The sequence below is a fragment of the Saccoglossus kowalevskii genome, chromosome 4 (genome assembly GCF_978046115.1).
Source record: "Saccoglossus kowalevskii chromosome 4, keSacKowa6.1, whole genome shotgun sequence".
Taxonomy (NCBI): Eukaryota; Metazoa; Hemichordata; class Enteropneusta; family Harrimaniidae; genus Saccoglossus; species Saccoglossus kowalevskii.
In genome coordinates, this window is record NC_140644.1 from 626641 (window position 1) to 645821 (window position 19181).

The window sequence follows — 19181 nt, forward strand, 5'->3', positions numbered from 1 at the left end:
CACTGATCACATTGTCTTGCCATGAACACTTTCTCCACTGATCACATTGTCTTGCCATGAACACTTTCTCTACTGATCACATTGTCTTGTCATGAACACTTTGTCCACTGATCATATTGTCTTGCCATGAACACTTTGTCCACTGATCACATTGTCTTGCCACGAACACTTTCTCTATTGATCATATTGTCTTGCCATGAACACTTTCTCCACTGATCACATTGTCTTGCCATGAACACTTTCTCCACTGATCACATTGTCTTGCCATGAACACTTTCTCCACTGATCACATTGTCTTGCCATGAACACTTTCTCTACTGATCACATTGTCTTGCCATGAACACTTTCTCCACTGATCACATTGTCTTGCCATGAACACTTTCTCTACTGATAATATTGTCTTGCCATGAACACTTTGTCCACTGATCACATTGTCTTGCCACGAACACTTTCTCTATTGATCACATTGTCTTGCCATGAACACTTTCTCCACTGATCACATTGTCTTGCCATGAACACTTTCTCCACTGATCACATTGTCTTGCCATGAACACTTTCTCCACTGATCACATTGTCTTGCCATGAACACTTTCTCTACTGATCACATTGTCTTGTCATGAACACTTTCTCCACTGATCATATTGTCTTGCCATGAACACTTTCTCCACTGATCACATTGTCTTGCCATGAACACTATCTCCAATGATCACATTGTCTTGCCATGAACACTTTCTTCACTGATCATATTGTCTTGCCATGAACACTTTCTCCACTGATCACATTGTCTTGCCATGAACACTTTCTCTACTGATTATATTGTCTTGCCATGAACACTTTCTCCACTGATTACATTGTCTTGCCATAAACACTTTCTCCACTGATCACATTGTCTTGCCATGAACACTTTCTCCACTGATCACATTGTCTTGCCATGAACACTTTCTCCACTGATCATATTGTCTTGCCATGAACACTTTCTCCACTGATCACATTGTCTTGCCATGAACACTATCTCCACTGATCACATTGTCTTGCCATGAACACTTTCTCTACTGATTATATTGTCTTGCCATGAACACTTTCTCCACTGATCACATTGTCTTGCCATAAACACTTTCTCCACTGATCACATTGTCTTGCCATGAACACTTTCTCCACTGATCACATTGTCTTGCCATGAACACTTTCTCCACTGATCATATTGTCTTGCCATGAACACTTTCTCCACTGATCACATTGTCTTGTCATGAACACTTTCTCCACTGATCATATTGTCTTGCCATGAACACTTTCTCCACTGATCACATTGTCTTGCCATGAACACTTTCTCCACTGATCACATTGTCTTGCCATGAACACTTTCTCCACTGATCACATTGTCTTGCCATGAACACTTTCTCCACTGATCACATTGTCTTGCCATGAACACTTTCTCCACTGATTATATTGTCTTGCCATGAACACTTTCTCCACTGATCACATTGTCTTGCCATAAACACTTTCTCCACTGATCACATTGTCTTGCCATGAACACTTTCTCTACTGATCACATTGTCTTGCCATGAACACTTTCTCCACTGATCACATTGTCTTGCCATGAACACTTTCTCCACTGATCACATTGTCTTGCCATGAACACTTTCTCTACTGATCACATTGTCTTGTCATGAACACTTTCTCCACTGATCATATTGTCTTGCCATGAACACTTTCTCCACTGATCACATTGTCTTGCCATGAACACTATCTCCACTGATCACATTGTCTTGCCATGAACACTTTCTCCACTGATCATATTGTCTTGCCATGAACACTTTCTCCACTGATCACATTGTCTTGCCATGAACACTATCTCCACTGATCACATTGTCTTGCCATGAACACTTTCTCTACTGATTATATTGTCTTGCCATGAACACTTTCTCCACTGATTACATTGTCTTGCCATAAACACTTTCTCCACTGATCACATTGTCTTGCCATGAACACTTTCTCCACTGATCACATTGTCTTGCCATGAACACTTTCTCCACTGATCATATTGTCTTGCCATGAACACTTTCTCCACTGATCACATTGTCTTGCCATGAACACTTTCTCTACTGATCACATTGTCTTGCCATGAACACTTTCTCCACTGATCATATTGTCTTGCCATGAACACTTTCTCCACTGATCACATTGTCTTGCCATGAACACTATCTCCACTGATCACATTGTCTTGCCATGAACACTTTCTCTACTGATTATATTGTCTTGCCATGAACACTTTCTCCACTGATCACATTGTCTTGCCATAAACACTTTCTCCACTGACCACATTGTCTTGCCATGAACACTTTCTCCACTGATCACATTGTCTTGCCATGAACACTTTCTCCACTGATCATATTGTCTTGCCATGAACACTTTCTCCACTGATCACATTGTCTTGCCATGAACACTATCTCCACTGATCACATTGTCTTGCCATGAACACTTTCTCTACTGATTATATTGTCTTGCCATGAACACTTTCTCCACTGATCACATTGTCTTGCCATGAACACTTTCTCCACTGATCACATTGTCTTGCCATGAACACTTTCTCTATTGATCACATTGTCTTGCCATGAACACTTTCTCCACTGATCACATTGTCTTGCCATGAACACTTTCTCCACTGATCACATTGTCTTGCCATGAACACTTTCTCCACTGATCACATTGTCTTGCCATGAACACTTTCTCCACTGATCACATTGTCTTGCCATGAACACTTTCTCCACTGATCACATTGTCTTGCCATGAACACTTTCTCCACTGATCACATTGTATTGCCATGAACATTTTCTCTACTGATCATATTGTCCTGCCATGAACACTTTCTCCACTGATCACATTGTCTTGCCATGAACACTTTCTCCACTAATCACATTGTCTTGCCATGAACACTTTGTCCACTGATCACATTGTCTTGCCATGAACACTTTCTCTATTGATCATATTGTCTTGCCATGAACACTTTCTCCACTGATCACATTGTCTTGCCATGAACGTTTTCTCTACTGATAATATTGTCCTGCCATGAACACTTTCTCCACTGATCACATTGTCTTGCCATGAACACTTTCTCCACTGATCACATTGTCTTGCCATGAACATTTTCTCTACTGATCATATTGTCCTGCCATGAACACTTTCTCCACTGATCACATTGTCTTGCCATGAACACTTTCTACACTGATCACATTGTCTTGCCATGAACACTTTGTCCACTGATCATATTGTCTTGCCATGAACACTTTGTCCACTGATCACATTGTCTTGCCACGAACACTTTCTCCACTGATCACATTGTCTTGCCATGAACACTTTCTCCACTGATCACATTGTCTTGCCATGAACACTTTCTCCACTGATCACATTGTCTTGCCATGAACACTTTCTCTACTGATCACATTGTCTTGTCATGAACACTTTCTCTACTGATCATATTGTCTTGCCATGAACACTTTCTCCACTGATCACATTGTCTTGCCATGAACACTATCTCCACTGATCACATTGTCTTGCCATGAACACTTTCTCTACTGATTATATTGTCTTGCCATGAACACTTTCTCCACTGATCACATTGTCTTGCCATGAACACTTTCTCCACTGATCACATTGTCTTGCCATGAACACTTTCTCCACTGATCACATTGTCTTGCCATGAACACTTTCTCCACTGATCACATTGTCTTGCCATGAACACTTTCTCTACTGATCACATTGTCTTGTCATGAACACTTTGTCCACTGATCATATTGTCTTGCCATGAACACTTTGTCCACTGATCACATTGTCTTGCCACGAACACTTTCTCTATTGATCATATTGTCTTGCCATGAACACTTTCTCCACTGATCACATTGTCTTGCCATGAACACTTTCTCCACTGATCACATTGTCTTGCCATGAACACTTTCTCCACTGATCACATTGTCTTGCCATGAACACTTTCTCTACTGATCACATTGTCTTGCCATGAACACTTTCTCCACTGATCACATTGTCTTGCCATGAACACTTTCTCTACTGATAATATTGTCTTGCCATGAACACTTTGTCCACTGATCACATTGTCTTGCCACGAACACTTTCTCTATTGATCACATTGTCTTGCCATGAACACTTTCTCCACTGATCACATTGTCTTGCCATGAACACTTTCTCCACTGATCACATTGTCTTGCCATGAACACTTTCTCCACTGATCACATTGTCTTGCCATGAACACTTTCTCTACTGATCACATTGTCTTGTCATGAACACTTTCTCCACTGATCATATTGTCTTGCCATGAACACTTTCTCCACTGATCACATTGTCTTGCCATGAACACTATCTCCAATGATCACATTGTCTTGCCATGAACACTTTCTTCACTGATCATATTGTCTTGCCATGAACAATTTCTCCACTGATCACATTGTCTTGCCATGAACACTTTCTCTACTGATTATATTGTCTTGCCATGAACACTTTCTCCACTGATTACATTGTCTTGCCATAAACACTTTCTCCACTGATCACATTGTCTTGCCATGAACACTTTCTCCACTGATCACATTGTCTTGCCATGAACACTTTCTCCACTGATCATATTGTCTTGCCATGAACACTTTCTCCACTGATCACATTGTCTTGCCATGAACACTATCTCCACTGATCACATTGTCTTGCCATGAACACTTTCTCTACTGATTATATTGTCTTGCCATGAACACTTTCTCCACTGATCACATTGTCTTGCCATAAACACTTTCTCCACTGATCACATTGTCTTGCCATGAACACTTTCTCCACTGATCACATTGTCTTGCCATGAACACTTTCTCCACTGATCATATTGTCTTGCCATGAACACTTTCTCCACTGATCACATTGTCTTGTCATGAACACTTTCTCCACTGATCATATTGTCTTGCCATGAACACTTTCTCCACTGATCACATTGTCTTGCCATGAACACTTTCTCCACTGATCACATTGTCTTGCCATGAACACTTTCTCCACTGATCACATTGTCTTGCCATGAACACTTTCTCCACTGATCACATTGTCTTGCCATGAACACTTTCTCCACTGATTATATTGTCTTGCCATGAACACTTTCTCCACTGATCACATTGTCTTGCCATAAACACTTTCTCCACTGATCACATTGTCTTGCCATGAACACTTTCTCCACTGATCACATTGTCTTGCCATGAACACTTTCTCCACTGATCATGTTGTCTTGCCATGAACACTTTCTCCACTGATCACATTGTCTTGCCATGAACACTATACTATCTCCACTGATCACATTGTCTTGCCATGAACACTTTCTCTACTGATTATATTGTCTTGCCATGAACACTTTCTCCACTGATCACATTGTCTTGCCATGAACACTTTCTCCACTGATCACATTGTCTTGCCATGATCACTTTCTCCACTGATCACATTGTCTTGCCATGAACACTTTCTCCACTGATCACATTGTCTTGCCATGAACACTTTCTCTACTGATCACATTGTCTTGTCATGAACACTTTCTCCACTGATCATATTGTCTTGCCATGAACACTTTCTCCACTGATCACATTGTCTTGCCATGAACACTTTCTCCACTGATCACATTGTCTTGCCATGAACACTTTGTCCACTGATCATATTGTCTTGCCATGAACACTTTGTCCACTGATCATATTGTCTTGCCATGAACACTTTGTCCACTGATCACATTGTCTTGCCACGAACACTTTCTCTACTGTTTATATTGTCTTGCCATGAACACTTTCTCCACTGATCACATTGTCTTGCCATGAACACTTTCTCCACTGATCACATTGTCTTGCCATGAACACTTTCTCCACTGATCACATTGTCTTGCCATGAACACTTTCTCCACTGATCACATTGTCTTGCCATGAACACTTTCTCCACTGATCATATTGTCTTGCCATGAACACTTTCTCCACTGATCACATTGTCTTGCCATGAACACTTTCTCCACTGATCACATTGTCTTGCCATGAACACTTTCTCCACTGATCACATTGTCTTGCCATGAACACTTTCTCCACTGATCACATTGTATTGCCATGAACACTTTCTCCACTGAACACATTGTCTTGCCATGAACACTTTCTCTACTGATTATATTGTCTTGCCATGAACACTTTCTCCACTGATCACATTGTCTTGCCATGAACACTTTCTCCACTGATCACATTGTATTGCCATGAACACTTTCTCCACTGAACACATTGTATTGCCATGAACACTTTCTCTACTGATTATATTGTCTTGCCATGAACACTTTCTCCACTGATCACATTGTCTTGCCATGAACACTTTCTCTACTGAACACATTGTTTTGCCATGAACACTTTCTCCACTGATCACATTGTATTGCCATGAACACTTTCTCCACTGAACACATTGTATTACCATGGACACTTTCTCCACTGATCACATTGTATTGCCATGAACACTTTCTCCACTGAACACATTGTATTACCATGAACACTTTCTCCACTGATCACATTGTATTGCCATGAACACTTTCTCCACTGAACACATTGTATTACCATGAACACTTTCTCCACTGATCACATTGTATTGCCATGAACACTTTCTCCACTGAACACATTGTCTTGCCATGAACACTTTCTCCACTGATCACATTGTATTGCCATGAACACTTTCTCCACTGAACACATTGTATTACCATGAACACTTTCTCCACTGATCACATTGTATTGCCATGAACACTTTCTCCACTGATCACATTGTATTGCCATGAACACTTTCTCCACTGAACACATTGTCTTGCCATGAACACTTTCTCTACTGATCACATTGTATTGCCATGAACACTTTCTCCACTGATCACATTGTATTGCCATGAACACTTTCTCCACTGAACACATTGTATTGCCATGAACACTTTCTCCACTGATCATATTGTATTACCATGAACACTTTCTCTACTGATCACATTGTCTTGCCATGAACACTTTCTCCACTGATCACATTGTATTGCTATGAACACTTTCTCCACTGATCACATTGTATTACCATGAACACTTTCTCCACTGAACACATTGTATTGCCATGAACACTTTCTCTACTGATCACATTGTATTGCCATGAACACTTTCTCTACTGATCACATTGTATTGCCATGAACACTTTCTCCACTGATCACATTGTATTACCATGAACACTTTCTCCACTGAACACATTGTATTGCCATGAACACTTTCTCTACTGATCACATTGTATTGCCATGAACACTTTCTCCACTGAACACATTGTATTGCCATGAACACTTTCTCCACTGAACACATTGTATTACCATGAACACTTTCTCCACTGAACACATTGTATTGCCATGAACACTTTCTCCACTGATCACCATGAATCATCTTGAATCCATGAATGTGCCATTGATCATATATATCATTTCCTTCTGGGGAGTCCTATCTAAATATTTTATATCCATATCTTCAGAGACTGGGTACTATTATTCCATTTTAGTCAACACCTTGGGGGAAATACTGTCTACTAATATTATGCAGATGCATTTTGTATTAAAATCCTGGTCAGCTCCACACATTTGTAGAGTTAATTCTGGTATAACCCTTTGAGCATCAAAATAAACTTTTGTCATCTTTTCAAATTAAACCCGCATATTTTTTTCATTTTTTTTCAAAAATGGGGACCAAAAAATAAGTAAAATGTTGTACCAACACTCTAATAGAGCTGTGTGCACATGACATGTAATATGAATACTTTTTATTGCAGTGTGGTCGGTGCACAGGCTGCAGAAAGGGGAAGAGTTATTGAAGAATATTTAATGAGAAAAAGGCAAGCAGCTGTTAATAAAGCTAGGGGTGATGCACAGATGGGATGGATATCACCAGTAAGTACAAGTTTTTGATACGGCGTGTTTTGTCATACAATAGAAAAAAACAACTAAAACCAGTAAGTCCTTTTAAATCAGAACTTGATCTATAACTTGTGTGTAAAAGTGGATTTGATCCTAACTTGGAATGACAGAATGGTTTATTTTTAATCTGATCTAAAAACAAAACAAAATGAGTTGCATCAAATTATGTTCAATGCATGCACCAATTTACTTTGTATCTATACAAGACCAAGATCCAGTTCAGGAATGGCAAAACTACTTTGGTGTTTTAGCTGTCTTGAATCAGGTTGTGTTTCGTATGCTTTTTGTTTAACATGATGTATGAAGCGTGTGTGAAGTTTGAACATGATCTGTTGAGGCATACATAGACAGTATTAAAAGGCATTCATTAAAACAAAATTTTACCCAGTCTGCAAAGCAAAATGCTTGCATCAAGGTAATATAATGTTGAATGTACATGTATGTACCAAATTTGAAGAAAATTCTCCTGTAGTTAACCAAGATCTGGTTTTATAATGACAGAAATGATGTTGATGAATTTTTAGCACTAAAATGGCTGCCATTTGACCATTTTAAATTAAACAAAAACACAAAACCAATGTATGCGCACATGTGTATCTTAAAATGAAACATGTGTGTAAGAGGTATGAACAAGATTGTTTCAGGCATGTCTGAGAAACAACGCAAAGATGCACAAGAGTTAAATTATCAGCTATCGTTTTTGGACTTCAAACTAAGACTAAACATGTTGCATGAAAAAGGAAATGTTGATTTAGTTGTATATACCAGTAAGATGGGTTTCTTCTTGGAGTGTTATCAAATACTTGTTGTAGTCTGTATGAAGTGTATAGTCTGAAAACACTCTCCTGCTCTGAAGCATAGGTACTCATAATACTTTCTACTTTTAGGCTCCAGTAGCGTCCCCATCTGGTCAACCACCAATGAAAAGGGAAAATCTTGGTGGAGACTGCCCAGCTGCATTAGGTGGCAGAGACGTTGCAGAACGTGTAAGTAAATTCATATGATGTGGAAATTCTAGGCGGTTAAATTTTTAAATTGAAATACACTTCCAGAACTACCTTTGGTTTTCACATGCAAACAGTTGTTCATCCGCTTGTCATCTGAATTGCTTGAAGTTTTTTTTAAATATTTGTGTTTTGGATGTACTCTTGAGGTGGTTGTTTATTTGTTTTAATAGCTCTGAAATACCGTATGATATGTATATTTTGCTGTTCATTGTTCAAAGAGTATGTGAAAATCAATATATTGTACCAAATACAGCTTGGCAAAAAGTTTCCTGATATTAGAAAACTAACATGCAACCATTACAGACATGACAACACACACCTGGTTTGCTAACTAAACCATTCTCTCTTCACAGGAGTACCTGTCCAGACTAAGAGCTATTAGATTGAATAATTTCAATGAGAGGCGACAAATTGAGGAAAGGAAAGCCAGACAGGGTGTGAATGTTAGGGTGAGTATAAATCCTACTGTACTTATCTGCTAACTTTAACAAATCATTCAAACATTGTTCATATTCTTTTTATGTTTCATTATTAGAGAAGTATAGAAGGTGCACCTCAAGACAATGCTGATGTAAGAAAGAAGAAGATAGAAGCACTACGGGTTAGTTACAATAGTGAAACTATATGAATGCTAAACTAAATCCAAAATCCAGACATCCTCATCTTATCCCTGTTGTCACACAATAATTGTAAAGTTCTTTGTTTTAATTATAATGCCCCGAAATTGTACATGTACATGCAGTGGTAGCTGGAGGACTTTATTTTAGTTATGAATAGAATGTTGACAATGACAGAGAAAATGATGTTTTAATAGTGGGCAGTGCACAGTGCTATAATAGAATTTTATTTCACTTTATAGTTTCACTGAGAAACTTGCCAATTAAGTAAAATGAAACATTTAAAGGATTCAATTTTACAATAACATAGTTTAATACTTGTAGGCGCAGGCAGATGACAGGGCTGCGAGACTGAAAGAAGATTTGGAGCGACAAAGAAGGGAAGCCTACGAAAAAGAGAAGAAATCATGGGAGGATCATGTGAGTGTTATGATTAATAAGTACAGTTATTCCTGTGGTTTGATTCATGGCTGTTTCTGTGGTTTGATTCATGGCCATTCCTGTGGTTTGATTCATGGCTGTTTCTGTGGTTTGATTCATGGCCATTCCTGTGGTTTGATTCATGGCTGTTTCTGTGGTTTGATTCATGGCCATTCCTGTGGTTTGATTCATGGCTGTTTCTGTGGTTTGATTCATGGCCATTCCTGTGATTTGATTTATGGCTATTCCTGTGATTTGATTCATTGCCATTGTTGAGGTTTGAATTATGGCCATTCCTGTGGTTTGATTCATGGCCATTCCTGTGGTTTGATTCATGGCCATTCCTGTGGTTTGATTTATGGCCGTTCCTGTGATTTGATTCATTGCCATTCCTGTGATTTGATTCATTGCCATTCGTGTGGTTTGATTTATGGCCATTCCTGTCGTTTGATTTATGGCCATTCCTGTGGTTTGATTCATGGCCATTCCTGTGATTTGATTCATGGCCATTCCTGTGGTTTGATTTATGGCCGTTCTTGTGATTTGATTCATTGCCATTTGTGTGATTTGATTTATGGCCATTCCAGTGGTTTGATTCATTGCCATTCCTGTGGTTTACACCATTCGCTTGGTTCTTATCTGTTCATTCCCCTTTCTATAAACTTGTGTGGTAAGTCTATTCCTATGCTATTTATAGATATGTTTGTTGGAAGTCATGATTGGGCATGATAGCAAGTATCAAATTTATCTGAAAGATCAGCCTTGATGATATTTTGAAAAATTGGTCATATTTAATAAAAATATTATTAAATGTTTTCTACTAATTTGCAGTGTTCAAAAAAGATTGTTTAATTTCTTTTAATTCATGCTCTAATCTTTTATGCAAAACTTAGCTCGAAAATCATTATTGTCAAGCTAATTAAAAAAAAATAAAAAACCTATGACATGACATGCTTTGATGTATATATTTTTTATTTTAGCTGGCTAAGAAAGGCTTCAAGCAACATGGTCCTAAGGTTGAAAAACCAAAAGTCTTTGAGAAACCACAGGCAGCTGAAAGAAGGTATTAAAATCATAATCATAACATGATTGTCTTAAACATTGTTTTATGTAGTCATATAATATCACTTTGCATTTACCAGCATTGCAATCATTGTTATTTCTGTTATAATTTTCAGACCTGTTCCCAGAGCACCAATTCGGACACCAGCTGTACCAGGTGAGATGTTATTCAACAAAATCACTTCAGTAGCTTGATGCATTGTTTTATATTGATGCTGATGTTCAAAGTAAAGTATGGTTTATAAAAAAAAAAAAATCAACTATGCATTAATAAGAAACAACTGAAGCTCATAATGTATGTGCTGTTTTCTTTATTTTTGACTTGCACAATCAGAATAGGATGCAAACACGAATTATTTTCTTCTTGTGTGTGAATTATTAGAATAATTTTGTTTGATTCAACAGTGATACATTTTTTTGAATGAAAATAGACATGGACATAATATTTGCAGTCAGATTTAGCGAGAATTACACACACATAATGACAGTGTCATTCCAAAATCTAATGATGTGACATCCAAGTTACACCCACAATGGTCAAATTTAAACCAAATTTAATAATTAGCTGGTTTTTTTTAAATAAACTGGGTTTGCAAATCAAAAGATAACACAAATTATGTATGTGTGTTTGTATGTATGTTTCACTGATATATCTCATGAACCACTTATCAGATTTCAGATCAGATTACTCTTGGACAATTTACAAAACAAATTAGATTTTGGTTGTAATCTGTTCTTGTTAATTACCTAATTTGCCAATAATTAGCCAATTTTCAGCTTTTCCATCGATATCTCAATAACAACCCAACAGATTTCAATAAAACAACAACCCAACAGATTTCGATAAAACAACAACCCAACAGATTTCGATAAAAGAACAACCCAACAGATTTCAATAAAACAACAACCCAACAGATTTCGATAAAAGAACAACCCAACAGATTTCAATAAAACAACAACCCAACAGATTTCAATAAAACAACAACCCAACAGATTTCGATAAAAGAACAACCCAACAGATTTCAATAAAACAACAACCCAACAGATTTCGATAAAAGAACAACCCAACAGATTTCAATAAACCAACAACCCAACAGATTTCAATAAAACAACAACCCAACAGATTTCGATAAAACAACAACCCAACAGATTTCGATAAAACAACAACCCAACAGATTTCAATAAAACAACAACCCAACTGATTTCAATAAAACAACAACCCAACTGATTTCAATAAAACAACAACCCAACAGATTTCGATAAAACAACAACCCAACAGATTTCGATAAAACAACAACCCAACAGATTTCAATAAAACAACAACCCAACAGATTTCGATAAAACAACAACCTAACAGATATCAATAAAACAACAACCCAACAGATTTCAATAAAACAACAACCCAACAGATTTCAATAAATTTCAATAAAACAACAACCCAACAGATTTCAATAAAACAACAACCCAACAGATTTCGATAAAACAACAACCCAACAGATTTCGATAAAACAACAACCCAACAGATTTCAATAAAACAACAACCCAACTGATTTCAATAAAACAACAACCCAACAGATTTCAATAAAACAACAACCCAACAGATTTCAATAAAACAACAACCCAACAGATTTCGATAAAAGAACAACCCAACAGATTTCAATAAAACAACAACCCAACAGATTTCGATAAAAGAACAACCCAACAGATTTCAATAAAACAACAACCCAACAGATTTCAATAAAACAACAACCCAACAGATTTCAATAAACCAACAACCCAACAGATTTCAATAAAACAACAACCCAACAGATTTCGATAAAACAACAACCCAACAGATTTCGATAAAACAACAACCCAACAGATTTCAATAAAACAACAACCCAACTGATTTCAATAAAACAACAACCCAACTGATTTCAATAAAACAACAACCCAACAGATTTCGATAAAACAACAACCCAACAGATTTCGATAAAACAACAACCCAACAGATTTCAATAAAACAACAACCCAACAGATTTCGATAAAACAACAACCTAACAGATATCAATAAAACAACAACCCAACAGATTTCAATAAAACAACAACCCAACAGATTTCAATAAATTTCAATAAAACAACAACCCAACAGATTTCAATAAAACAACAACCCAACAGATTTCGATAAAACAACAACCCAACAGATTTCGATAAAACAACAACCCAACAGATTTCAATAAAACAACAACCCAACTGATTTCAATAAAACAACAACCCAACAGATTTTGATAAAACAACAACCCAACAGATTTCAATAAAACAACAACCCAACAGATTTCAATAAAACAACAACCCAACAGATTTCAATAAAACAACAACCTAACAGATATCAATAAAACAACAACCCAACAGATTTCAATAAAACAACAACCCAACAGATTTCAATAAATTTCAATAAAACAACAACCCAACAGATTTCGATAAAAGAACAACCCAACTGATTTCAATAAAACAACAACCCAACAGATTTCGATAAAACAACAACCCAACAGATTTCGATAAAACAACAACCAAACAGATTTCAATAAAACAACAACCCAACAGATTTCAATAAAACAACAACCCAACAGATTTCAATAAAACAACAACCCAACAGATTTCAATAAAACAACAACCCAACAGATTTCCATAAAACAACAACCCAACAGATTTCAATAAAACAACAACCCAACAGATTCCCATAAAACAACAACCCAACAGATTTCAATAAAACAACAACCCAACAGATTTCAATAAAACAACAACCCAACAGATTTCAATAAAACAACAACCCAACAGATTTCAATAAAACAACAACCCAACAGATTTCAATAAAACAACAACCCAACAGATTTCCATAAAACAACAGCCCAACAGATTTCAATAAAACAACAACCCAACAGATTTCAATAAAACAACCCAACAGATTTCAATAAAACAACAACCTAACAGATTCCCATAAAACAGCCCAACAGATTTCAATAAAACAACAACCCAACAGATTTCAATAAAACAACAACCCAACAGATTTCAATAAAACAACAACCCAACAGATTCCCATAAAACAGCCCAACAGATTTCAATAAATCATCAACCCAACAGATTTCAATAAAACAACAACCCAACAGATTTCAATAAAACAACAATCCAACAGATTTCAATAAAACAACAACCCAACAGATTTCAATAAAACAACAACCCAACAGATTTCAATAAAACAACAACCCAACAGATTCCCATAAAACAGCCCAACAGATTTCAATAAATCATCAACCCAACAGATTTCAATAAAACAACAACTCAACAGATTCCCATAAAACAGCCCAACAGATTTCAATAAATCATCAACCCAACAGATTTCAAGAAAACTTCATACATACATGTATGTGCTCCTGAAGAATCCACATAACTCAACTAGGTACATATGTGCCCCAGGATGTAGGCAGTGTTTAAGATTAAGTAGACCCCTCAAGTCCCTTGGCCTAGAACATGACTGTAGAGCTGACTAGTTTCAAAACATGACAGCCTGACGTACAGGTCATTTTCAGTTAAAATATAAATTCTATTCAGGATGATGTTAAACATTGCATATAAGTGTTCAGCTTAGGGCTACTTAATTGCATAAATTAACCAATTGAATGTAGCTGTTTCACAGATATCTCCAGTACCACTCAAATTTAAATGAAACTTGGTACACAGGTGATTTTGGATTATTCACAGACCAGCTTACTCTAAGTTGAAATTCATGTGTATTAAATATTTTCTGATATCTAATTTACCACTTAGGTTTAAATTAAATTCGATTGGTACATAGGTGCACTAGAATAAATTACAGAATCCTAAATCTGTAATAGAAGTTATTCTCAAGTAGCCGCAGAAATCTTGTTGAAAGTGAGAGAGTCACCAACTTGTTTTGCCGCCCAAATAGTGTTCCATTTTCTGTGGCCAGTGTTCCAATTCCCATGGTTACTAACAGTCAGCTTAACAGTGGAAGCAAAAACGTTTGAGAATGGAACACTATTTTGGGCAAAAACAAATCGGTGACCTTCTCACTCTCAACAAGATTTTGGCGACTATTTGACAATGAGGTCTATTAATTTCAAATAATTCTTAATTGTACTTCATGCCTCCAATGCCCTTAGCACACAAGAGGTCTTTCTTTCTTTCTTTTTATCAAGCAATAATATGAATTAACACCTGCATAATATACAGTCCAATAACTACAGATTTTAGTAGTTTGGCAAGCTGGTACATATTTTGTGTTATAGCAGCGATGGTACCACTTTTTTGGACTGTGAAATTGTGCATAAATACTAATCCCATAATATAATCTCATTCTGATTACGACCCCCCCCCCCAGTGTTTTGTAATAATATCTGCCATGCCTGCTGACGTCAATAAAGGAGGAAATATGGTGGGATTCTATATAAACATATGACATATATAGCTTGGTATGATTGTTTTATCTTTCAGTTGTGCCAATGACTGCAGCATTCAAAGAAGCTGGAATTCAACTACCAGGGGTTGCTGATGAGGTAAGATCTATACACTTACTGTTTTAGCCCTTAATAACAGTGCATCTGCTTACATAAATCACAGCAGTGTGTCCATAGTCAAATAAGTCATATTTATTGATCCAGAATTGAATTTCTATTTTTAATTTATGTATGATTTTATTGGAAATGCACTTAAATAAATATAGATTCTTATTTATTTATTTACAGAAACCAGCACAGCCAAGTGAAGTACCGCAACGAGGCAATGAAACAAAGTGAGTCAATTTAACATCTATATTTAGCTCTGTTCAATCATATTTAATAACAGTTGGTGTGAACCGAAGAAAGGCATTCAAATACAACAAATAATATATGAAATGCATAGCTCAAATGTATAAGAATCTGCAAACAGTGATTTAGAATATTGGTAGGTTTTCTTGTCAGTTATTTATCATAGATCTTATTGAATCAGTATGTCTTGGCATGATACCATGAAAAAAAAAAACAGTTTCATTGAATGTCACATGACTTCATTGTACTGTAAAGGGGGTAATTATTCACTGGGTTTTAATTTAGCTTATTTCGCTGACTGGAAAAATGCGCTAAATTAAAACACAGTGAATATGTAAAATTTAGCATAGAACACATTATCTAAATGACGAAACCGTGAATTTAAAACCCACTGAATATGCCTGAAAAGGTAAATCAGTGAAATTTAAACCCAGTGAAAATTAGTCATTTTACAGTAACTCATCACCTTGACTACAGGGTTCTCTATACTCCTACTGTTTACTTTCATATTTGGCTTTCATGGTGTTATAGCTTAAACTGCAGAGATATATTTTTCTTCATGTAGATGAATAAAAATGGTCTTGAACTAAAAAATAACTTTGTTGATTTTTGGATGAGTTTATGTGCATATAGCAGTAGTACCCCGCGTACATACATTTATACTATATTGAGATGATGTCACTTTGTAAGTATAAACGTACATTGTAAATGCATTGCAACATTTCTTGTGTTTTATTTCAGATCTCCAGTGCAACAACGAAAAGATGAAATTCTTAAGAAATTGAATGAGAAGGTACTACCATATTTGCTCTATTAAAAGCTCATCTCAAATAAAAGCACATTCATCATTGCAGCACAGCAACATCTATAAAGTATCTATAATTGTACTTGCATACTGTGTACAAGACAATTGAGGACTACCCCACTTGTACCAAATTTATATTATACAAAGTGTTGCTACTTAGTCCTGTTTATAATTCATATATCTGTCCATCAATTGTCTTAATACATGCAACTGTCTTATGGTTCACATTGTCAGATTTCAGATCAGATTACTCTTGGACAATTTACAAAACAAATTAGATTTTGGTTGTAATCTGTTCTTGTTAATTACCTAATTTGCCAATATTAATTGCCAATAATTTACACACTATGTCATTTCTAGATACCACCAGATCGTAAGAAATGGAGTCAAAGTGATGAGCCAGCTGCTGTTGGACCTGCACCTTTTGCTAATATGACGTTAGAGCAGACTGCATCAGTTATGGAAGGTATGTAAATATCAGTGATACTGGATTGTCTAGTGTTGATGGAGTGGCTGGGCAATTGTCCCCCGGACAAACACCCCCGTAGGACAAATGCCTCCCACACAATTATTATTTGTTATTTCTTGCAGTGATTTTGACTATTACGGTACCGGCCGTCGGCAAACACATGTTTACGTGAATTTATAATATGTTGATGAACTAATAAGTTGATAATGAGGTGTCGTCGGCAAACACTTATTTACGTGAATTTATAATAAGTTGATGAATTAATAAGTTGATAATGAGGTGTCGTCGGCAAACACTTATTTATGTGAATTTTTATAATAAGTTGATAATGAGGTGTCGTTGGCAAACACTTATTTACGTGAATTTATATTAAGTTGATGAATTAATAAGTTGATAATGAGGTGTCGTCGGCAAACAGTTGTTTACGTGAGTTCATAATAAGTTGATGAATTAATAAGCTGATAACGAGGTGTCGTCGTCAAACACTTGTTCACGGGAATTTACAACAAGTTGACAAACAGATGAATTATTAAGTTGACAACTAGGTGTCGTCAACAAACACTTGTTTGCGTGAATTTATGATAAGTTGACAACGAGATCACGGTGTTATATGATCCCATTGTTACAGTAATTATAGCTGTGAATATTTGTAGAACCCAGGCTTAATGATATTTCTTAACTTTGGAAACTGCGTACCGTCGATCCAGCATTTTATCAAAGTTGTGTGATTAAGATGTCATGAATAGTGAAGACTGTTAATCTACATTTTTTTTTATTCCGGTTAATGTTTGATAGTGTGCATGTGAAAAGTGAGTTTAATATGATCAAAATACGCTTATTAATTTCTATGGAAATTCTATGTCAAGTCATGTCAACCCTTTTTTTAAAAGCATGAATTAAAAAAATAAAATAATTAAGTTCTCAGTGACAGCCCACGTGATATCATTAATAGGCACCTTTCCAAGATTCTGATTGGACTAAAGGTGTGAAGTGTAAAATAGTAAAATATCAATTTTCTCGATTTTTTTTCTGCGTTTTAATTCATCAAAAGGTGTGAAGACAGTGATATCAAAGAAAAATGTTCATGAAAAGGCAGTGAAAGATACATTTTGATCAGTCTGAGTTCAGTGCTTCAACTGCTCAAGCTATTCTTACGAACATCATTGTCCTTTATCCTTGTATTATTATTATTATTATTATTATTATGGAGTATGTGCAAAGCAACCATGGTAGAAGAAAGCTAGTTTATGAAGGTTATATATTTGTGAAGCAGAAAGATCTAGCGAATGGTGTAGTATCCTATGAGTGCGAGAAACGCAGACACAGCAACTGTAAAGCTAAGGTAAAACTTCGCGGTGATGCCATTGTTAGTCAAATAAATGAGCACACCCATGCAGCTGATGTACGGTGTCAAGAAATACTGGAGATACGACAGGATCTCAAGCAAAGAGCTATACACAACAAATCATCTCTCAAGCAGTTCAAAATATCTCTGAGAGTGCATCAACGCAACTACCGGCTATAAGACACAGACGTGGTATAAGACGCTACAACCAGGTTACTGGTGCCCCTTATCCCATCCCACATAATCTCGCTGACATGCAGATTCCAGATGAGTATAAGGTATGTACTATGATAATCACACAAATGTATTAAAAACATATTTTTGTATGCTCAGGATATTAATATTTTGTCATACAAATCGTTTAAAACACGCATTCTTTATCGTACACAAGTCATTCATTCAAACTCGACTTTTAAAGCTTTTTGACTCCCATGTGCGAAGCACAAAATGGGAGTCTTTGCAGTTAGTGTGTCTGTATGTCTGTATGTGTGTATGTGTGTATGTGTGTATGTGTGTCCGACTGTTCCACTGCTATCTCAAGAACCATACATCGGTTTTTGATGAAACTTGGTGCATAGATGCTCTGGGCCAATGCGCAGATTTGATTAGGTTTTGGTAAAAATCCATGCTCGTTAATTACCTAATTTGCATGATAATTAGCTAATTTTTAGCTGTTCTATGA

The 19181-nt window shown here is 36.4% G+C and overlaps 1 protein-coding gene across 5 annotated transcripts in view; it reads left to right on the plus strand.

Annotated features, from left to right (window-relative positions):
- The window catches only part of LOC100369595 (serine/threonine-protein kinase Nek1-like), a 102364-nt gene that overhangs the window by 60245 nt on the left and 22938 nt on the right, over positions 1-19181 (plus strand). For all 5 annotated transcript variants that reach the window (XM_085497614.1, XM_085497611.1, XM_085497612.1 and 2 more), the window contains exons 13-23: positions 7825-7942; positions 8857-8955; positions 9330-9425; positions 9512-9577; positions 9918-10013; positions 10994-11076; positions 11192-11232; positions 15567-15628; positions 15818-15864; positions 16622-16673; positions 17046-17151. In XM_085497614.1, the coding sequence (XP_085353740.1) occupies positions 7825-7942; positions 8857-8955; positions 9330-9425; positions 9512-9577; positions 9918-10013; positions 10994-11076; positions 11192-11232; positions 15567-15628; positions 15818-15864; positions 16622-16673; positions 17046-17151 (866 nt within the window). The remainder of the gene's footprint in view (positions 1-7824; positions 7943-8856; positions 8956-9329; positions 9426-9511; positions 9578-9917; positions 10014-10993; positions 11077-11191; positions 11233-15566; positions 15629-15817; positions 15865-16621; positions 16674-17045; positions 17152-19181) is intronic.